This window comes from Onychostruthus taczanowskii, unplaced genomic scaffold, assembly GCF_017590055.1.
Source record: "Onychostruthus taczanowskii isolate IOZ18803 unplaced genomic scaffold, ASM1759005v1 scaffold47, whole genome shotgun sequence".
In the NCBI taxonomy this organism is placed as follows: domain Eukaryota; kingdom Metazoa; phylum Chordata; class Aves; order Passeriformes; family Passeridae; genus Onychostruthus; species Onychostruthus taczanowskii.
The window spans coordinates 3624556-3647087 of NW_024502236.1; the positions used below are offsets into that span (position 1 = coordinate 3624556).

General features: G+C 37.0%; 1 protein-coding gene across 7 annotated transcripts in view; it reads right to left on the reverse strand.

Annotated features, from left to right (window-relative positions):
- LOC121341351 overlaps positions 1 to 22532 on the reverse strand; it is a 227271-nt gene that overhangs the window by 62270 nt on the left and 142469 nt on the right. For 5 of the 7 annotated variants that reach the window (XR_005953419.1, XR_005953417.1, XR_005953418.1 and 2 more), the window contains one exon: positions 1440 to 1493. Coding sequence is in view for 3 of the 7 variants with exons in the window: in XM_041414796.1 (XP_041270730.1) it covers positions 1440 to 1493 (54 nt within the window). In the remaining 4 variants the exon portion in view is untranslated. Of the gene's footprint in view, positions 1 to 1439; positions 1494 to 18415; positions 18482 to 22532 lie in introns of all 7 variants that reach the window. The other 2 variants (XR_005953416.1, XM_041414795.1) reach the window with 1 other exon arrangement.

Genomic DNA, 22532 nt, shown 5'->3' on the forward strand with positions numbered 1-22532 from the left:
AATATTTGAAATCACTAGGTAATTTTAAACCAAGATTTTCTCCTTCTTTGCAAGGGTGATTGCAGACTAATTTGCAAACAAAACCCAGAAATATCACACTAGGCACCCAAAAGGCAGTACAGGCTGAGGCAGATATCCTTTTTTTTAAAGGACATAAAAGGTATTGGGAGCAATTTGTCTAAAAAAAATTTCAGGAGAAGATCCAAAGGGATGAAATTTCTCCTTGGTGAACTGAGACTGAGAAAGCTTTTTAAGTGTTGGCAGCATCACAGAAAAACCCAATGTCAAGAAGTTAGAATAATGAGAGGATGATCAAAGAACAGTTTATCTAAATTAAAGGTGAGATTAACAGCACTGATAAAAAGGTAGAGCTATGGACTATTTTAACACAAAATGAGAAAAATACTTGCAAAGGAACACTGTGATCTTATTTATTATTTTGGCTGTATTTGGCAATTCTAGCCAGGGCTAAGATAAGCCTATGAAAAAGCAAAAATCTTTTAATCTAAGGCAAACCAGGTCTATATTCTGTGAACATAATATTCCATCCAAAATAGCAACTTTAATTTATTTTGTCCACATAATTTTATTACAAAAAAAGGATAAAAAATTAACAAAATTCTGTAGGCAACATTAAAGCTGCACTGCATGTAGATGATATTGCCCAACTCCCTCATAATGATAAAAGAGGTGGACAAAAAAGGTCTTTTCTGCAAACTACCTACAAAAACAGCCAGCCAAACTGAAATTCCTCAGGTAAAACACAGAATTCAGCCTACAAACCTAGGCATAGCAAGAGTGCTTTACCTTAATTTTTTGATACCAATGAAACCATATTTGGTGCTTTACCTTAATTTTTTATACCAATGAAACCAGATCATTACCTCTAATTTCATTAATTTCTGAATTGTATTTTTTTTTTAATTTCAGAAATGGTGTTTATAAATTTCCAAAGCCATCTCTACTTCCCAACAGCCACTAGAGCATTGTTTTGCCATTCCCATGGTGTTAAAATACCATCCCTGGAGTTCTCAGCAGATGGTTTTGTTTGCAATGCTGAAGTACTGGTAGGTAGAGGGAAATTGATAGCAATAAAAAGCTCCACTTGTAAGATTTTGATAAAAACAAAAAAGCCCTTAAATATCATTGTAAAATGTGAGGAAACAAGGAGAAAAGAAAAGAAGGGAGAAAAATAATAAAAGTTCAAACATCTGGAAAATGTGGTGAATTTCCTAATTGAAAATGATAGAATTCTTAAGATTTTAACTGTTTTGGAGTTTTTAAAATTAAAAACCAACAAAAGCTTCTTGAATATATTTCTAATAGATTTTGCAAATTTTGTCCAACAATTCAGAACACCAGTCTCTCAGAATTAGTTGTCAAACGTCTGGAAAATATTTTTTCTGGAAAAAAAAAAAAGATTATGCATATTTGCTTACCTGGTTAGTTAAACAAAATTCACTGGCTGGAGAAGAACACATTGTAAAAGTAACCTGCAAAGAGGAAAAAAAGCTTCATTATAATTTATATATCTCTCTCATATTTTTGATGAAAAATTTAGTAATGAGTGGTTATTCTTATATGGAAACTTCAAGCAACAATGTCATTCTAAATGAAAAGCCTCTTAAAATCTAGCAGGTTTGTTCAGAAGATTCCTGACTGTGTGGCAGATTACACTTATAAACCGAATTAAACCCAACAGACATCCAAACCATGCTATTCAAAGAAAGGTTTGAGGTTATCTGTTACACAGGCAGCATCAACTTTTGTATATTTTTATTCAAGTCCAAATGTGTAACTATCATTATATGATAATGATATCATTATAAGATACTCAGATGTTCAAATGGTGAAAAAAAAAAGGCAAGTATTTCTCATTGAATTCTTCAAGGAACTGAAATATACAGTTACTTTACTTCCTATAATATTTTCAATAGATATAATGTCAAAAGAACATTATTAAGACTGTTGTGTGATGAATATTAACATAAAAATGCCAAGTTTTTAGCCTTCCTGAGCAACTTTTATTTTTTCAATAAGTACAGAATATGCTACAGTTGTTAATTACTTAGTCACACAGTATTTCCATGGGAACTCCTCTTCAGCCTATGCACAAACAGACATTCAAGAAGTTCAAGCACTGATGTTTTGTGAAATTTCATTGATTGACCTGTGGTCTGGAAAGACATTATGTAAGTAGTATTCAAATCCTCATAGAAAAAAAGGGTGATAATTTTGCTATGGTCCATATATTCTAACCATGAATGCTTTGACTGTGTTGCAAATACTGCACAACTCAAGTTCAGCAAATTCCTTTGCAGGAATAACATTGTCCCAGATGAGCTCCTCGGTGCCAAGAAATCAGACTGAAAACTGAGTACTCAATCTGGGTCACATGGACACATTTTTTGCAGTGGACTCAGAATTATACCAGATTTTATTTATTCAAGGCCCTGCTCAAAGGTTTTAGTTGTAAACAAACACGGAGCATTGCAAATAATTTTCTTGATAAGTAAATATGTGAGAAGTGTGCTTGGATTGGATATAATCTTCAGAAATTCTGTTAGGAAGAATGATATCTGCCAACCACTATCACCAGCTCCAGTGCTGGAAGATGCAGATGGTCCTCCTCAAGGTCAGGGAATAACTGACAGCACATTCCATCCTTTCCTCATACTGGTGTGACAGAAAGGGGTTTTTGGGAGTGTTTCACCAGACATTTATTGACCCCAAAGAAAGAAACACAGAATCAATCCTGGACTCTGGAAGCTGAGTCTGATAATTGGAAGTGTAAAAACAATGTCAACAAAAGAGTTTTGAAAAGGATTATGATGACGCAGAAAGACAGTTCTTTCACCTCTCTACCAGCCCTCTGAGACAGCACTCTTTGCCATATGGAATGTCATACCATGCATGTGTATTGGCCAACATGCCTTAAATTTTTCACTAAAAAGGAAACCATTGACCATGATGCTGGGAATTTTGGAATGGACCAACAAACAGCAACAAGAAAAGGTACAGACAATGTGCAAACCCTGTCAAATCAGCTCAGTATTCAGCAAAGCCTAGAGTGTATCTTGCTTAAAATAAAGGTTTCTCTTGTTATATTAGCATCTTTCTGATGTAGTCAGGCTAATTTATCTAAATTCAGAGACTGTGATTTAGGTCAAACAGCTTTGAACTGAAAGGGTCATGTCCTTACCATTTCCTCAGCCATCTGCCCGTTTGTGACTTTTGAGAACATCTATCTCATTTCAGAAAGACTTACTGTGTGAGTCCTAACCACAGTCCTTTTATTGGGTTTGCACCACTGGACAGTGCAGGTAACTGCTAGATAAAACAGTTTCTCTGCTCAGATCTAATAGCAGGGAAACAGTTTGACAGTAAGAGAGTTTGAGCAAATGCAAAAACAGGGAAAAGATGACTGATGATGTGATAAAGGATAAAATAAACTAGCGAGTGTGCTTTTGTAAGGTTTGCTATACATAATCCTTTATTCTGAGGTCCTACATGGGAATGAGATCTACTATGGAAAAAAAACCCCAAAAAACCAAAAAAACCTCAAATCTAAAACCAACAGAAAACACAACCAGAAACTGTTCTGTTTAAGAAAGCCATGTTTGCATGAGAAGGACTATGACTATGTGCACTAAAAGACAGCAGTTTTTGCCAATAACTGTTCATCTTCCTTTTTTTCCTGACAGTGTTGTTAGGTCACCAGTTATGTCCCACCAACCTCAATCACTCATGGCTGGACTCCAGTACCAAGCACGGATGCTCTTGATCATTACATTTGTTTAGCATTAGAGAGCAAACTATCTTTCCTTGTTACACTTCTGGGTACTTTTGCTGTTCCTTTCAGTAACAATGTTATGTGCACGAAAACTCGCAAGAGTAAATGCACTCATGAGACATGGGATGCAATTTGCAGATTTGGCCAGGTCTCAGAACTGTGATGGCCACCCATCCCTGCTGATGCTGACATTGCTGCCAGTACTTCTGAACCAGCCAAAATCCCTGCACCTACGACTCTGCTCTGGGAAAAATCCAGCAGCTCCCCTTCCTTCATTAATTGTGTCACAGCCTCTTTCAGAGCAAAAGATACTGCTCACTCCTCCTTAGTCATTTTATCTCTGCTTTGCTTAGAGAAAATAGTTTCAATTCTTTACCTTCTAGTGAATCACAAACAAACTGTTATCCCCATCTGCTCTGGAGGAACAGGCATCATGAAGAGTCTGATTAAAGACAATGTTTTTTAACTTGTGATGACGTCCAAGGATGAAATGAAGAAAGTTTCCCTTCTAGTTTCCAGACACAGTCACCAAATTCTTATTTTCAAATTGAGCACATATGATGTAAAGAGCATCAAGTTACAGGAACAATTACTATGCAGTTCTAAAGATACAATTTTCACAATCCCTTTAGAAGAGAACAGTATTTTTATTCTCTTTTCATCCCTGAAATATTTAATAATAATCCTATTTTATGCATATTAATTTTAAGTCATAATGAGAATTGGAAAGGTATTGATTTCAATGGGAGTTAAGGATTAAATATCTTTATATGGAGCCACAGCCTTCATCTTATTAAATCTCTACATTTATTGTCTGCACACAAATCATTATAAAGCAGACATTACTCAAGAAAGAACTCAAAAGCAAGAGAAAAGCCCAATTAAGAAGGAATTCAATGCAATTATGGAAGTTCGGAAGTTGCCTGGGGTTGTGTTTTCCTGTAAATCATTGGGGAAGATGAAAAGGGAAGAGTTTGTTTCATCCCCACTTTCAAAGTATTACTTTCACTTCAGGTTCACATTGTTAATTTTTTAGCCTGAAGTATCAGGACTTCTACGAAGTTGCGGGTTAGGAACAGAGATGCTATTAACTGGGTTTCTGGGGGATCTTCATTTTGCAACACTTGTCAGTGCTGGGGTCACTTTTATCAGTAGCTGGAGTTCTTCTATAGCTCTTGGATATTTGTACATAATTAAACTGGCTTTTCTGACCCTAGTCCTGTAGACATTAAAATCAGCTCAGCACAAACAGTCCTGGAATGCACCTTGTAAGACCTGAACTTCTTCCTTCTTCCAACATTCCACACCCATTTATATGAAAAAGGGAAAATAAATAAGAACAGAGAGACCACAGAAATGCACACTAGATAATTAAAATAAGAACTTTTTGAAGTATTAAAATCAACCTTATTTTATTATTATGGACTCAATTCTTCCTTTAAAAAATGGCTTTATACATCCTCCACCTAACCATGGAAAATGAAATTTATCAGTTTAGATGCCTGCTTAAAAAAGTTGTGGGAACAGGAAGCATCTCAGTTGAGTACCTTTGTGGTAACATCAAGGCATTTCAGAACAGCACAGACTTCATTGCACAGTGTTTTTATGGCCTTTTTTTTGTATAATACTGCAAGGGGCTTCATACACCTAACACCAGCAACACACTTGGCTGGTTACAAACAAAATAACAAATATGTCCAGTGAACTTTGAGAGAGCTGCAAATTCCTGCCTTTCAGCATGTCTCTGTTTTAACCCCTGTGCCAGCTACCCACAGCTTTCCAGCTTGGAATTTCCTGTTCTCAAGGTGGATTCAGATATAGCATGATATATCATGGGTCGAGATGTTTGCTTTCCCACTTTTTAGCCATAGCACTTCCCTAGAATACAGCCAGTTGAACCTAGCAAATGTTCCCAGGGTGCCCCCAGTGCTCCTAGGACACTGGTAACTCTACTCAACAAACTTACACACTTCAGGAGGAAAAAGCTAATAATACTGGAGATGGTAATAAGTGCATGCAAAAATATCTAACAAAATCAAATCCTCTAAATGTAATCAAAAATGCTGACAGTCGTTGAATTTAAATGTTTAACAAATGCCCCTTTTTTAATACATGTTTCCACCTGAACAGGGTCAATCTGAAAAGACTGAGAAGTCATATTTAATTAAAAAGAAAACATGAAGAAGTCACCTACCAGTACCTCAGGTATTAGTAAACCTGGACTGGATAATTTTGTAGGCAAAAAAAGGTGTTCATGGTATTTTATATATTTCAAGCGAATAGTAAGGTGTGAGAGGAACCAAACACTCTCTCTTTCTCTCTCTTTCTTTCTTTGTGTGATAAAACCCACTCACTATTTAGAGGAATTTTCATCATATGGATTTTCAAATTTCTAAAAAAAATATTTTGTGAATGGTTGTCTCAAAAGCATAATACAGAAAAATCAGTCAAATATTTTATTAAATGAATTTGAGTTCTTCAACTTTTTTTGCAAGCTATGACTGATTTTGAGGTAAAACTAAATTTTGCTTTCCCCAGTGAGATCTATTCTACTTTGTAAGGCTTCAAGCTCACTTCAGTTCTTAAATTAGGGATAAAACTAGACTCAAATATTGTCTTTGCTAATTGTAGTCAGATGCCTACAACAGTACCCAAGCAATGACCAGTTTATCAACACAAAACTTATCTAACTGTTTTCATTTTGTTAGTAGTAGTTTCAGGCACTTCTGTAAAAAGAAAGGACAACGTTTTTTAATCCTGAAATATTTAAACCAGTATTGATTTTAATATATTTCCTAGGGGTTGAATTGCACTGTGAACCCATTTTAGCAGAAAAAGAGAGAAGGGAAACCTCCACTGCACTGGGAGGAGGATTGGAAGGCACATCCACACTTCCCACTGAGTCAGCATCCCCTGCAGCTCACTTCCTGTGGCAGCTACTTTGTGGGGCACCCAGAGCAGATCTACATCCAGGCAACCCCTCTGGAAATCACCCTCTTCATCTCCCTTCAGTAGGCAAACAGCAGATTTTTGCTTTCCTGTTGTTCCTTGCAGCTTCTCCAGGGTCCGAATGTTCTCCCATGGAGAAGAAAGCCCTCATCCAAATGCTAGCAGGAGCAAAACTATCCTGTTCCAGACTGGTGAATACAAAATACTACACTGGAATAGTATCTCACAAACTGATCTTAAATACCTCACTATAGGTGCAGAACAACTCCATTAAACCATACACCAGAAAAAAAAAATCCTGCTCAGCCCTGGTTTATTGCATTAGCATTTCTTTTTGATTAAAAAAAAACAAACCAAAAAAACAAACCAAAAAAAAAACCCAAAAAAAAAAACAAAAAAAAAAACCACCCAAAACAAAACAAAAAAAACCCAAAAAAACAACCAAAAAACCCCAAACCAACACAGAAGAGTAAGCACTATATTAGTAATTTATCTAGTAGAGTAACTTGGTTAAGATTTTTGGCGTTGATTCAGTTCAGCTTTGTAATTTGTCTTGTAACATTTTTCAATATACCACATGAATGGAAAGCTGAATTTCAAAGAACAGAAAAGCCACAAGTTACATAACAATGGCTGCAAAGTGGAATTTTTTAAAATTCATAATAGGTATAATTAGCTCAATAGAAAATAATCACATTAAGTTTCAGTTCATCTTTAAAATGTTCCAGATGTTTTAGGTTTGCAGTACTTCATTTGTATTTACTTAAATCCTTCTTAAACAAGGTTTGTACAGGAACAGTACATAGACCTGGCAGCTAAATGCCAAATTGCTCATTTTTTCACTAGTGTGACTAAACAGGAGAAATTTATATTCTGTTTTCTGCTCACCCCCTCGAACAAACTAAACAAAAACCTCATCTAGCAAATCTATCCAAATATAGTATTATACAGGAGGTGAGATGGGATGACATGTCACTCTGTACTTTTGTTTTTTTCCTATGAAAGTGAATGGTCTTAGCAAAGCAAAGAAAAACAAAAAACAAGAAAAAGACCTCTAGTCCCTGAGATTCTCAAAGACAATTCTCAAAAATTTCATCTTCCAAATCCAGTCACATACTCTCTGTACTTACACTTTATCCTAAATATTATTCTCTACCTTAAAATTTTGATATCTGTTCTCAGAAAAATTCCACCTCATCTTTCCCGGTACATCTTCAGCATTCCCGCTGCTTTCCCTTTTGTTGACTGCCTCATCTCTCAGTATTTTTCCACACAAGACACATCCCCCACCCATAACTATTTTTGCATCAGGAACCTGTTGCCTCCATGGCCAAACACTTACTCAGGATGCACTTTGCACTGCCCTGACAGAGGAACAAGCTGCGGCTCCGTCGCCCATGGACAGCCTGGCTCCCTCTCACAGCCAGCCCGAGGTCTCCTCCTGGGGCCTGGCGCAGACAAATGGAGCTGGTGGAATTTACAGCACCGCCGTGACCTCTGCCTTTAACCTTGAAAGAGCTCTCTTATCTCTAGAGCACCCTTCTTCCCTCTGCTAAAACAGATTCCCTGCAGAGGTTTTTCAGCTGGAGAGAAGTGTTTCAATAATTCTTCTTCTTCTGACTATTCTAATAAAGAAATCTTCTCACACAAAATGTTTTTGTTTTTTTTTTTCTTTTTTTTGCTGCAAACTATAAATCTTCTGATTTCTTATCCTTCTGTGATCTCCTCCTCTGCACAACTTCATCCACAACATTAGTGTTTCACTAGTTAAATACAATAAATTGACATCAGTGTTTCAGTAGCTGCTACTGTTACTCTCTCCCTCTTCTCCAACGTATTCTTCCTTTTCTTTTCCAACTCCCCAGTTATGTCTTGAGCTATATAGTCTACCAGAAGAAAAATCCTTCTGTTGTTCTATCCTGTTGCCTGATTCTCTTCCATTTTTTTGTTCCTATATATCTGACTTCCAAAAAGAAGCATCCATTCTAGAAATATTCCCTCTTATAAAGTACTTGCTTGTGTTGCTCCTTCAGTTCCTCCTCTCTCAGTGCAGAATTTCAGAAGAGTATTCTCTCATTCGCTGGCATCCCCTTGGACCAAGCAATTCAATTTTTTTTCTACTTCAGTCATGTCCAGCCACAGCTCAAAGAACTGCCTTCCACCAAGAGGTGTCTCTTGGTTCTTGCACGAGAGCAGTTCAGTGCACTGCTGATATTTCCACCCTCTAAGGTTCGTTGGGCCTCTGTTTCCCAAGATATTAATGAATCCCTGGTGCATGGATACCTCATATACACATTCCAGCCTAAACTGTGCTTTGAGGTACTTAGACAAGCTTCCTCACTGAATAAGCCAAGCACTTAACAAGCTTTAGGTATTTATGCCCACAACAGCCCTGTAAGAGATCCCTATTTTTACCTGATGGGGAACCGAGGCATAGGAAAACTACTTATGCTACTTAACATCAGGATATCTGTGATAACTAAGTCTCTGATAACTCAGGCTAGAATGCCAATCTAAAGACCATTCCTCCCACTTCCTGAGTGATAAGGATTCAGCAAATCTCATGTGCGTAGATTTTCTCCTGCTGCCCCTGGAATGTTCTGTGCATAGATGAGCTATCTTGGCTGGCTTGAAAGCAAAAAATGGAATGTCTTTTCCTCCCCCTGTACACCTTTAGACAGAAACTGGTTAGCCAGTAGTATTTTGCTGTGTGCAGCATTTTTTAGTCTTTGATACAAAAATTGATGTTCCTATAGCTATAAATATATGCAGTTAAAGAAAAACAAAACTAAAAAAAACCCAAACAGAATAAAGAGGAGAAGAAAGAAACATGCTATGTGTGGTTTGTGTACAGAATTCCAAAGCAATTGTAAAATCCATGCTGTTTTCAGTACCATCTTATTTCTTCTTAATTCCTCAGGAAAATATGTCTCATCACACCATACTGTTCAACACCCTTTGTCAAACTTTCATCAAATATGGAGCAAAAAAAAAAAAATTCTAAACATTGCTGTATTCAGGACAGTGATACCTACTTTATTTACTGAAGACTGGGATTTTCCCCCTGCACCTGAGTCTGTTTAAATGAGATAGCTTCACTATATCATGAAGAAATACTGCCTACATGGAGATAGCAGCCAGAGGTAGCCGCTATGACTTTGCCAGTACAACTCCTCAGATATAGAGTTATTACAAATTTTTATCTCTATCAGACAGGTAAGTCTGCTGAAGTGAGGGGAAGAGACAGGAGAATGAAGAGGAAAAGGTGATGAAGGCAAACATTGCTTGTAAATCATGTGCCTAATGCAGACAAAATCATTAAAAAAGATGATTTCCAGTGAACCAATAGCACTCCAGGAGATAAAATGTTTTTATACAACAAAATTTCTGTTTCCTAGGACTAAAACGGTAAAACATCTATATCCAAGCTTATATGAACTTCAAAACAAACCAAATATTCTTTCCAAATAGCAGTAACTTTAATAAACAGGGTATCTGTTTCTCTGATACTAATACTTTCCACATCCCACATATTGAGCTGGTCAACCTTAGTCTGTTATTTATTCTCTAAGTTTCTCAAGGTAAGATGAAAATAATGACAATGAGGAGTCCTTTTAAACAACTCAGGCTGCATCTATATTGGTTGTTTGGTCCTGTTACCATACCAAAGCATGGTTTGTGCACAGCTGAAACATCTCTTATCTAGTTCACATTATCATTTATAACCTACTAAGCAATATCAAGAATGTTGAAAATAGCAGCTTAAAATTATATAACAGGAATAGGAAAAAATGGTCAGTTGTGCTCCAGGGAAGAAATAACTGTGTTCCTAACTAATTTAATATGATCATGAATCTGTTTTTGTATAAAATTATAAATACTACTGTAATGATGAAGAGGAAGTTTTGAGATCCATTAACTTCTATAAATACTATAACAAGAAATATTCTTTATGAGAATATATAGGAGCACCACTGCTGGACTGCTGGGGACATGCTATACTTTTATAATGTACAGACAAATCAGTTCTACCAATATATGCTATCCCTTGTTTCCATGTGCACATCAGAGCCACAGTGTCTAGTTACATATAATAGATCTAGATTAAATTAGCCCAATTTATGGATGTGTCCCAAGCTGCAACTTTTAAGCTGGACCACACTGAACCAAAAGAGAAAAAAACCCAACCAACCAATGAAATATTTAAAATGAGGCCCTGTGTGCCCTGAAGTCTGGCACAAACTTAAACCATAACAAGGCCATAAGTATTCTCAAGTAGCAACACACTAAAATGTATCTAGTTTAATATATCTTACAGATGGCAGTATTTTGCCACAGCAAAGAGATCTTGGCAGGGAAGCACAGAAAACAATAAAAAATGAAGATTTTAGAACTGGATTTTCAGAAACTGGCCTTCATGTTTGAAGATAGTCTGGAGGCAAAGCTTTTAATTTCCTCCGCAACTGCTGCCAAGAACACAAAAAACCTTGAAAGGAGGAGATGAATGAAGGGGGTTTTGGAAGGTAAAGATTTGCAGCCACAGGATGCTCTGGTGCTGTCCGTGGCAGAGAAGACACTGAAGTTGTGTCTATTTGCAAAAATCTCAAACTACTTAAAGCAAAGCTAACTACTACCCCGCCCCCCCCACCCCCCCCAATTAATTTCCACAAGCTAGGGGTCTAAGGCACTCAACCTTGCAGCACTCACAAAGTCCTTGTAGAAGTACCGTTGCATCTTTGTGATTTACCATTAACTTTCCTTGATTCCTATTTATCTACGAAACCACCTTAACAGAGTCAAGGATAAGAAAAGATTGTGTGACTTTAAACTAGCACCAAGAAAAATCTGGACCTCAGTCAGCAGAAGCCTCTCCTTGTTTCCTGTGTCCCAAACATTGCTGCTCACCCCTTAGAATAATTCCTGTCTTCTACATCTTCATGCTTTGCTCACTGGGGTTGAGGGCTGCAGGGGCAAACCCAGGGACAAACCAGGGCAGTGTGGTGCCAGTCCCTCTCCAGCCCCTTCCTGCAGCTCCCAGTGAGGTCCATGTGGCATAGTGGTTGCTCACTCCTCTTACAGTAGGAGGATTTACTCCTAACACCTTCCCACTCCTCCTGGAAGAGAGAGGCAGAAGGCATGGTGAGTCACCGCTGCCTGCCTGCACGTCCTGCACCACGCTGCCTCATCCTCCTCACAGGAGAACTGGTAAAATCTTACATCATGCCTGAGAGATTTCCGCTTTGCTGTCTCTTACTGAAAGCAGAATTTACCATCTAGCAGGAAGAACAACTGGGCACAGAATGCTTTGTTGTTTGGTGGGCAAGGCTCCTGGCAAACAGAGAAACCAGGCCTCCAGCCTTCTGTGGTCTTCCTTGCAGCACTCGACATACTGACTAAAAGCTGCTGGGAGCCTGTAAGATATCACAACATAAACTCCAAAAATATTGTAGGATTTAAAAACAGAGAAGAAAACATATGCATATCTCTGCACATGCAAGGCAGTACACAAACAAGTGGGCAAAACAAACCTCATAAGATCTTCCCAAGTTTTACTTCATTTTTATCTATTGGTAAAAGAAAACCACGGCACTATCATGAAGAGGAAGATCTTTGGTTTGTGCTCTCGAAAAGGTTCAGAAGTCCTCATTTAGATAGGATTGGGAATCACTACTATAAAGCAGTCATCATGGTAACAGCAGAGAACCTCCCAAGTAAATTAGATCTGCACTGTACAGCACCAACTCAATTGAGAGGAGTTATTTGCTCTTCAATCCATTCTTTAATGTGGGTTTTTTTTCCTTTAAAAATGTTGAAAGACTGAAAGAATGTTTTATAATCATCATTCTGCTGCTGGTAGTGGAAATACTTTGTCAAGAAAAGTTCTGTAAGCTATGTTGGGAAATAGTTTTTCCTATAAGATACTAATTTATTGAGGATAATATTTTCAAAAGCCAGCTTGTCATATTACAGCATTTTTCTTTTCATTTCCTTTACTATTTTATGTTAAAATAAAATTGTTCAAATGATCTCATCAGCTCCTGGTTTTTTGGTGGTTTTTTTTTGTTTTTTTTTTTTTTTTTTTTTTTTTTTTTTTGTTTTTTTTTTTTTTGTTTTGGTTTTTTTTTGCTTATTTTTTAATATTTTTAATTTATATCTCTGTCTTTTTTATTAAATTTCCTAGCTCCTGAAATAGTAAACATGACTGTTATCATAAGCAAGTAGCCACCCTGTTTTCATCCATAAGCAATCTAGTCCCGCTTGTGACATGTTCCAGGTTAAGGAAGAAAGCTAAAGGTTAAAATGAAGCCATGAAACAATGGATTTTTCATCTTGGTATTATCCTACTCAAGTTCTTCCCAACAGACATTGGAGATACCTTCAGCTTCCAGCCTGTAGATCCTTCCAAGGAAACCCTGCTCACGAGGCAGATGAGCACAAAGAGCAGTGTGCTGCACATCACATATTGAGATATGCAGGTAACAAAGGGAAAGCTGCTGCTTTTTTTTTGCAACACAGTATGAAAGTCTACCTTAAAAACTGCCCAGAGCTCATCAGAGATGGCTGAAATTCCAATACTTTCTCCAGTGAGTTGCTCAATACCTTTTTCCTCCATCTGCAGTAGATGAGAGCTTTTTAAAAAATGAGCAAGCATGACTCATTTTTATGACCAATGCACCATTCGCAAAATGCTTTCCAACCAGATTGCAGTTCAAATAAGACATGTGTATTGTTGCAAAACAAAATATGCTGGCTGAACAGAATGTATTCATCTATATTAGTTTTTCTTTCTAAATCCAGCACACTGTGAACTAAATTAATCTGCTGAGTGCTAAATTCATCTACTGAGAGCTACTGTAGATTCAGGGAAATGTTTTGAGAGCTGTAGCAAACAAGTCTCCCTCACTCAGGAGCCCTCTGTGGGCTGCTGGTGTTTTAACCATTTTGTCTGCTTCCAAGCAAGGGAGCAGCTGATAGACGAGGGAAACGCTCATTGATTTGCAGGGGCAGCACCACAGCCAATCAGCCCTAGAACGAGGCACAAGCACCGATCTCTCCAACTATGCATATTTATATGCAGCTGTCGTACCTCCAAGTCTCCAGTGAATACTGAGTGCTTGTGTGGCCACCAAGACACACAATGCTATCCTGCAGCCTGCTCTTGCTTCGCTGTGATAGGGGGAGATGCAATATACAGAAACACATTTCATTTTCCCTGGCATGGCTACCCCAGAAAATTACGTACCTAATATAAGTACGCTGTAACTGCATAAATTCTTAACCCAGAGGCATTTTCAAAGGGCTGAAGGAAGCAAACCTCTTGCAGGAATGTATTTTCAGTTGGGTAGGCTGAGCTACAACAATGACAAAACAGAGACAAGCTTGCTAACAGTGCCAAAAAGCCCCGTGGTACTGAGGGGAGGGTAAGGGAAAGAGCCTTCCCTGGTGCTACCGTGGTGATGCATGGGCAGCACCCAAAGATGTGTCTGTGAATGGGCCTCCTCAGCTCAGACGTGGGGCACAGGGTTTTCCTTTTGTTTTAGCAAATTCTAAGACTTGAAAACACACCCCAAAAGAGAGAGGTCTGTGGAGCTGAAAGAGAGAAGTCCAAGTAGAGATACAGGTGGAGAAATAGCTCTGTGAAAAGGAAAACCCAACAATCTGACACTTCTAGGAAGACTGGTGAAGTAAATGTACCAAGGATTCAGAGGGGATTGGTAATTATTTAATGGTCAAGCCATTACTTGTTTACTGAAGTAGAATGGTATTTAAAGCTGTTTCTTACAGTCTGTGGGCACACAAAGCTTCTGCAGACTTCTATCAAAATCAAGAGCTGGAACTCAAACTGTGCAACATCCAAAAAGAACTGAAACAAAACCCACACACAGCCTTCATGCGCAGGTGAGAGGGGCCACCTCTGGTCAGGCTGCCCACAGCTGGGCTCATTGGCAAATCCCCCAAGGAAAGTCTATCCTGGGTTGAGCTCTCTTGTGGTCCTAAATGGCACAGAAAACTCCCTTCCCTTCCCTTCTTGCTGCTCAGAAAAAGTCACACTTGCAAACACTAAATGTTGAAAAATAAAATAATTACAAACCAAAGCCATAAAGAAAAATTTTATGTATTATATATATATATATATATATATATATATATATAAACATCTCACTATGTTCCTAGGAATACTTACATTTGTTACTCCATTGCAAGCAAGTCACACTACGACATGAAAGGGAGAAAAAAGAAAACAGGACAGAGTATTTTCACATCTGGTATTTACAACTGCAAAAGAGTACAATTGGGGTTTATTTATTGTGGCAATCACATATAAACTTAACTCCTACTATGAAATTATTCTCATATTTTCAGTTCCAAAGGACAATAGAATTCCACTAAATGCCAAAAGAGAAATCTTCTACATAGTGTATATAGGCTATAAAACTGCTAATCTGAGAAAGATTGTTACAGAAATCTACATCATTGTAAGATCAAACTCCAAGTGGTATTGCATCAAAATGATGAAAATCTTGTATGGATCAGGAAATGAAGCAAATGGACCTATTTTATCTTCCAGTTTATTACTGAAAATGGGTTTTACAATTTGCTGTGCATAGTTAAAGTGCTACCCAGACAAATTACAGCTGCTCTTTTAACCTGAACATGAGATGGCATGGTTCCAGCCAATCTGAAGTGTGGTTTCTAGGCAAGATGTCAAATCTCAGCCCCCTGGGTTCCAGAATGATGGATTGAACCTTGAAAGTTGCAACAGAGCAGCATATGTGATTTCTGTACTGTATTTTGATCACTCATGAATATATTAAAACATGTCCATGTATGCTATTCAAATCTTTGGCTTATTGCTTTAAACTATAATTTAAAAAAACAACAAAGTAAACAAACACATACCAAATATGCAATGCTAATTTAAAGGCAAAAGAACTGTTTATAAATTTGGGATCTTTTTCTTTGTTTCTGATGAGGACATTAGCTAATGATGCAGCAAAAGGGCACCATTTTAGAAGCTGTGTCTCACATAGCTGTTGGTATATAGTGCCTATGAATTCAGAAAGAAAAAAAAGGAAAGAAAAAAACTAGAAGTGATGAATTTTTTCATTATCAACTACTGCAAGTACATAACAATTAATAATTCTTAAAACAATTTTTGGCATGCAAATACACAACCCAAGTCTTAGATATCAGACACACTCCTCCACCTGCTCATTCCAACGCTCCAAATGTGTCATAAATTTTCCTCCCTTCTGCATACCTTTTATCTTCAAGGACAGTCTCCCTAAAAAACTATAATTAATCCAAGGAAAGATATACCCCAAAATGCCCCTTAGCTGGGAGAAGGTGGAGGATACCAATGTCATTAGCATGGAAGATGTTGGGGAGTTCACCCTGACTGTGTGCTTGAGGAGAAGCTCCTTGGGCAGGAAATCCTCCTGCTCTGTGCTGAGTGTACCTAACAGAGTGAGGGGCTCCAGGCTCAGGCTCTGAGTGCCATCCCAGTATGAAAATAAATCTGTTAGCAACATCATCATATTGCACTTGACCCCACTGAAATCTTTAGCTCTCCACATAAATGCACACCAAACTTTCCAGAATCAGGGACAGAGCACAGCTCCTGAAAGACTGGGGCAACTTCAAGGGGAAAACACACTTTAAATGGAAGAAAAAAAAAAAAGAAAGTGGAAAGTCAGCATACATAAATTCTATGAATCATTTGTACAACTCAGCATTTTAAAAAGATCCTAATTTACGTGCTTTTCAGCTGGTTAATGTCTGCCTCTAGGACATGGTTTTAAACACAGTATTAACATTGTGACTTTTCTGCTTTTTTCAACTTCTATGGTTTTACTCTTCAGAATCCTCTTGTTTATGATGACAGTAAAAATACTTTGATTTTTAATTTAGGAACAGAGATACCAAGTTCTGTTTTAAGGTTGGCTTTGAATACTACCCAAAGTACATATTATCTATATATCTTATATCATGTAAGTACAAATTATACAATTTCAGAATCTGGTTGATTTGTGTTTCTGTAAGACTATTAGCTTACAATCTCCTATGTTTTTTGAAGTTATTACATTAGCCAAGACCATATTACAGATTCAGACAGAAAACTGAGGCAGGAAGGCACCTCTGGAGATTGTCTGAGCCAGGTCAGCTCAGAGCAGGGTCAATTAGAGCAGGTTGCTCAGGGCTGTGTCCATCAGATTTTAAATACCTCCAAGGATGGACACTCCACAGTATCTCTGAGCATCCTGCTGCAGTGCTAATCACCCCAGGTAAAAAGCTGCCATTTTTTTTCAAATTGCCTTTAAATAGAATTGCTTATCAACTTTTCACTGAATATCACTGAGAAGAGCCTGTCTCCATCGTCTGTACTGTATCACATTAGTTTTGTACACATATCATGAACATAATGTGCTGTATTTGAACATCAGAAATGAAAATGGCTAAAGTTCATTAGCTTGCAAACATGCCTTCCCATCTTTCTGGTTAATTTTTAGCAAGTAGTTGAGGGCATGACACCAAGAACAAAATAAGGAAACAAATCAAGATGTTCTAACTTAAAAAGAAAGATGGCAGAAATTCTTATGATCTTAGTCTCCTGATCTTTGCTTATAAGTATGCATAGAGAAAACAGAAATGATTGGGTGAGATTCCGATTAGATCCATGGGGTTTAAAAATATAAAATTTTTTTGTAAGTTTCAAAGGAAAGCACTGAGATTTCTTTAAAACCTAAGATGTTTCAGGTGTAAAAATCAAGCCCTTTAGGTTTTCATTTGTTCTTCAAACTACACTCTGGACTACAAATAGATTTCAAAATTTTACCATATTTAAAGTTTCTTAGTTGCTACTGAGCATTCCAAAACAAGGGCTGTGAAGAAGCATCTCTTAAACTGGAAGTAGAATTACACTGAAGTTAAAAGGATGTTCCAGTCAATTTCAAAATTAATTCAATAGATATTTTTAAAAAAGGTGTAGAAAATTAAGAATGTGACTGTCAGACACTGCTTGGGATTTGCAGTCTTTTGAAAGTATTTTTGAAATTTGATGTTTCTATTTCCAAAAAAGTGGCTACCCGACAAGCTGCTACATTACTTAGCAGTTGACTTTTTTATTAATGCTCTAAATCTATGTATGTTGCCAGAATATGCAGCCCATAAACAAATCTACCAATGGAGTTAGGTAAAGCTAATTCATCAGCTACAACATTTGACATGAGGATCACAATGGTTAATTGATTATGTTCTATATCAAAGATAATTTTGAATGAAATCTCTTTAATATAGGCTGCTGCTGCTCTTGGCCAAATGAATCACTATGAACTAACGACCTTCACAGTTCCCCAACAATAGCATGAATTTGTCTTTTATTTTTAATTGGATCATTTGGTATTTTAACTGGCCAGTTCTCCAGGCCTAGGATCCTACATTTTATCATACATTTATCCTACATTTTATGCTCAATTTGGTGTGAATTGCTGAAGATCTCTTTCTTAGTTTTTTCATTCTTTGATGTCCTACAAAACTGGGATACCAAGTCTTATTTATTAAATGTTAAAGCAGAGAGGACACAGCATCATCAGCAACTCCTTCAAACAGTTTTTCTATCACTTTTGGAAAACAAAAGGAAAGGAACCCAAAGGTATGTAGAAGACTACATACCTTTATGCTTGTTCCATCATCAGATACTCTGCTGGGAAAGGCACAAGTGGCATAGGTTGGATCCCGCTGTGATACAGACACAGAGACCACAAACCTTTCAGGCACAGCAAGCCAAAGAGGCAGCTTTCCTCTGCTTGACACAGGCTCTGACTCAGGCTATTACTTATCACACCCCAGCAATGAAATGTGGACTACACTGAAATCAATGGTAAAACTTGCTCAGCAGGGCCAAAACCTTGCATAAGTTTATTACTGATTTTACAGCAGTGACAAAATCTGATATCCTATTACCAAACTCTTAAGGCACCAGCTGCTTTCCTGTTTAGGATCATGCCTTACCATCATGTTTTCCCAATTATTAAATAGATATTTGTAGCTATAAAAAGAGAACAAAAGAGAAAATAAAAAGGAAAGCAAAAATAAAATAAAAGACCCTTGCTAACAGTTAGCATATATGCTCTAAGTACAACAAATGAATTTTCCGATGTAAAGCCATCAGTTTATTACCAAAAGGCATCTTTTCTTAGGATGGAAACTAAGTTCTCTTTTGTCTTTTTTTTTTTTTTCCTTTATATTTTATATTTTGTTACTATTCATTATCATTAAATTTCCTGTAATTAAAATTGCTGAATTAGAAACACATGACTGCTTATGAAGCCAATGTTTCTCAACAAACTGAAATCCCAGAACAATGTTTAGCATGCAAAAGCAGATCAGCCTTAATTATTGCTATAGGATTTATGAAAACTTAGCACAGCTACAAGCCCTACCTACTGCCCTACCTGTACCTGTAAATATAAGCTCCACACAACTTGAAAGCCATCACACACTGCATGACATTATGATTTAAAAACTCAACTCCCAAAATGTGTGCTGATTTGCCTTCCAAGAGTCCATATAATAAGTTCAGGATATCCATTATTTTCAACTGTCTCAAAACCACTGATTTTTATAAGAAAAAATAATAAAAAAAACACTGCTGAAGCAATATATATAAATATATATGAACACCTCAGTGGCTCAGTAATTTTCCTGCCACTCTCAAATTTTTATATAGTTTGTTTGATGATTTAGCAATTGCAAATTGCAGTTTATAATGAATTATTTACCCAAACCTGCACCCGTTGGAGTTTTTTAGCTCCAGCTTATACCTGCAGACCTAAAGAAAAATTACTCATCTTTTTTATATCACAATAATGAAATACTAGAAGTTCTTTACAAGCAATATAACATGTTCTTTAAAAAAAAAACCAGAGAATCACTGTTCCTAGAGAGAGATGCTGCCTAAAGATACTTAATGTGCTTCCAGGTTCTGGTGAGGTCATCTGGCTCTGAAATGCCATTCTGCAGCACACAAGGGCACTTCTAGCCATGTCTGATTTTCACCTCCAGTCCCATCCCTGATACGAAGAGCTCTTCATGTATTATCTGACTGGCATTCAGAAAACAATGCAAGAAGATTTTGCAGGATGCCATTTGTGTGTTCATAATGAGCAGAAAAAAGTGGGAATGAACTTTATGTGGGAAGAGGAAAGGACAATCCTTTGGGTACAAATCTCCTTTTCAACTCTTATTTTATACGCTTGGGCTATTTTTTGAAACACACAAAAATGGCTGCTTTTGCATCCTTTGTAGGATGAGCACCATGTGTGTAAAGCACAACCCAACTTCTGCATTTAGCTTTGTCCTTCAGATGGAATATTGACATTTCCTTAGATTTATAATAGAAGTTATAATGATGTAGGAGCTGCTCTCCAGGAATAAAACTGACAAAAATGTATGCCAAGAGAATAAAAGAGAACCTTGGTATGTATAAACTTTCAGCAAATATCATGGGACAATATGTTCTCTGAGACACAGACTTTGCTCTTCCCAGATAAAATACAGAAGGTCATTGTTTGGAGTCATGCAGGACTACCCCTAAATAAAAGGCAATGCAGATTTCAGAGCATAAGGGGACTATGCACTACTTCAGCTCTTGGAGAAGAGAGTGAGGTGGGAATTTTGAAATTTACTTCAGGTCAGTTATGAGAATCCTCCTCTAATTTTCCCCAAGCTGAATAGCACAATTTACAAGAGCTCAAAACAAAGCGCAACAATTTTTCTACAGCTCGGCTTCTGATAACTAATTTCCTTATTTAAGAAGGCACATTTCCATGTCAATCAATGGACAGAGAGAGGCTTTTCCAAAGATAAATTCCAATTGCCTCACTTTCTGAACTGTCTTTTAGCATTAGATTATGGAAATATTTCCCAAACTCTCCAAGAATTGGTACCTAAGAACAATATAACAATGTGAAATGTTTCAATAAATGATTATTAATTTCTACTTCTTTGCCTCCACTGAAGGTACAGTAAGTAAACTTTTTATCTTATAAATCACAGGAAATTAAAAAAAATACAACTGAACTATAAGAGTAAGGAATGAATTCAAAATGTTAGAAAATACTGTGTGGCATGAGTAAAGACAGACCCAGCTGAACTAAAGCACTTTAAGAAAACCACACAAGGATCTTATTTAATTACCTGCATAAACATAAACTTTGAATAACTTAATTGAACAGAAATGTCTTATGCCACTTCTTTATTTAAAAAAACCCCAAAGCTATGCCTCACAACCACTATTAGCAAAATCTTTGCAAAAGCAACAATCAAAGGTTAGTAAATGAAGAAGTGTCTAGTGCATGTGTAATGCAATGGTTTCCAACATGGAAAAAGAGGCAGGAATACAACTGGGAATGAGCAATAGGAAGGGATTGAGCAGAGCAGGTCAAGATGGAAGCAGGAAAAATATGAGATGCCCCAAAGTGGTATTACAGGGATCATTGGACTGTTTCAAAATCCACAAAAAAACTCCTCCCAGATGGATTTCACAATGAAGATGTGGCCAACAGAAAAAACCCAAGAGTGATGCCACTACAGATTTCTAGTATGTCAGGTCTTTATTCATTTAATGCTGAATTTTAAATGCACTGTTCTTTTGGACATTGAGCTCTAAAGAAAAAAAAAAAAAAACCCAAAAAAACCCCAACAAAAAACAACAAAAATAAGAGCACTAGATAATCCAGTAAGTTACAGAAAAACACAGAAAAAATCCCATAAAAACCCATGGGAATAATATACAGAATTTTTTTTTTGTTTCAGACCTGAATTCTTAATTTAAGATCTAGATCTTTTGCCTGCTGCTAATAGGGTGGGGGAAATCACTTTGATACCACTTTTGTCTTCTCATAGGTAAAGCCTGAAGTGTTTAATAATCAGTAGACCCAAATAAATGGAAATCATTTGTATAACAAGACCACTACTCCTTCCTAACTTCTTCTCAATTAGCGCAATGGAAATAAATCCTTTCAGCTTTATTCTGGCATATTTTCCACACAATCTTATATAGGTCATTTTTCTACCTAATGTGATATCACATTAAACTGCTGAGAAGAGGACACTTGTTACACAGTCAACACAACCAAAAAATCAGAGTCTGTTTTCTTGTTTTAACTGAGGTTTGATGTACATATAGCTAGCAAGAAGAAAACCAGAAACCAATGTTCATGACTAGAAAATAAACAGAAAACTGCTGAACTAGTACTTTAATACTAGGATAATGGGCCTGATGCTTCCTCTTCTGGTTTGTAAATATTTTTTTAAGTATTTCCTATATTTCCCATTGAAAGCTCTTTTCCTGCTTTCAGTTGTGTCTCATTATCCATATTGCATATAAGGAGGAAAATTACTTTGGTCTGGCTGGAAGACTTTCTGTAAGATGACACATGATTCACTCCAGGACATTTTAAAAATTGAATGTCTGAAAGCAATATTGACATTTAACTTGAGATTTGGCATGCAGGGGGAAGCATATTTATGGTTCTTAGTACCAAAAATTTTGGTTTTATTGTTTTGCAGAAATGCCACCTCAGAGTAAAGCAGCAATTTCACTTCTAATTTAATCCACCAGTCTTTCTGTACTGGTGGTGATGATGTACATCATCGGTCTCCCATGCCACTGTAATCACTTCCCAGGCTGCATAATTCCTCACCCCTTACTGGCTCATTACTCAGGAGCACACTCTAGTGAAGTAGTCCAGTTTAAAGCATTTGTAACATACACTTATTGGATGGA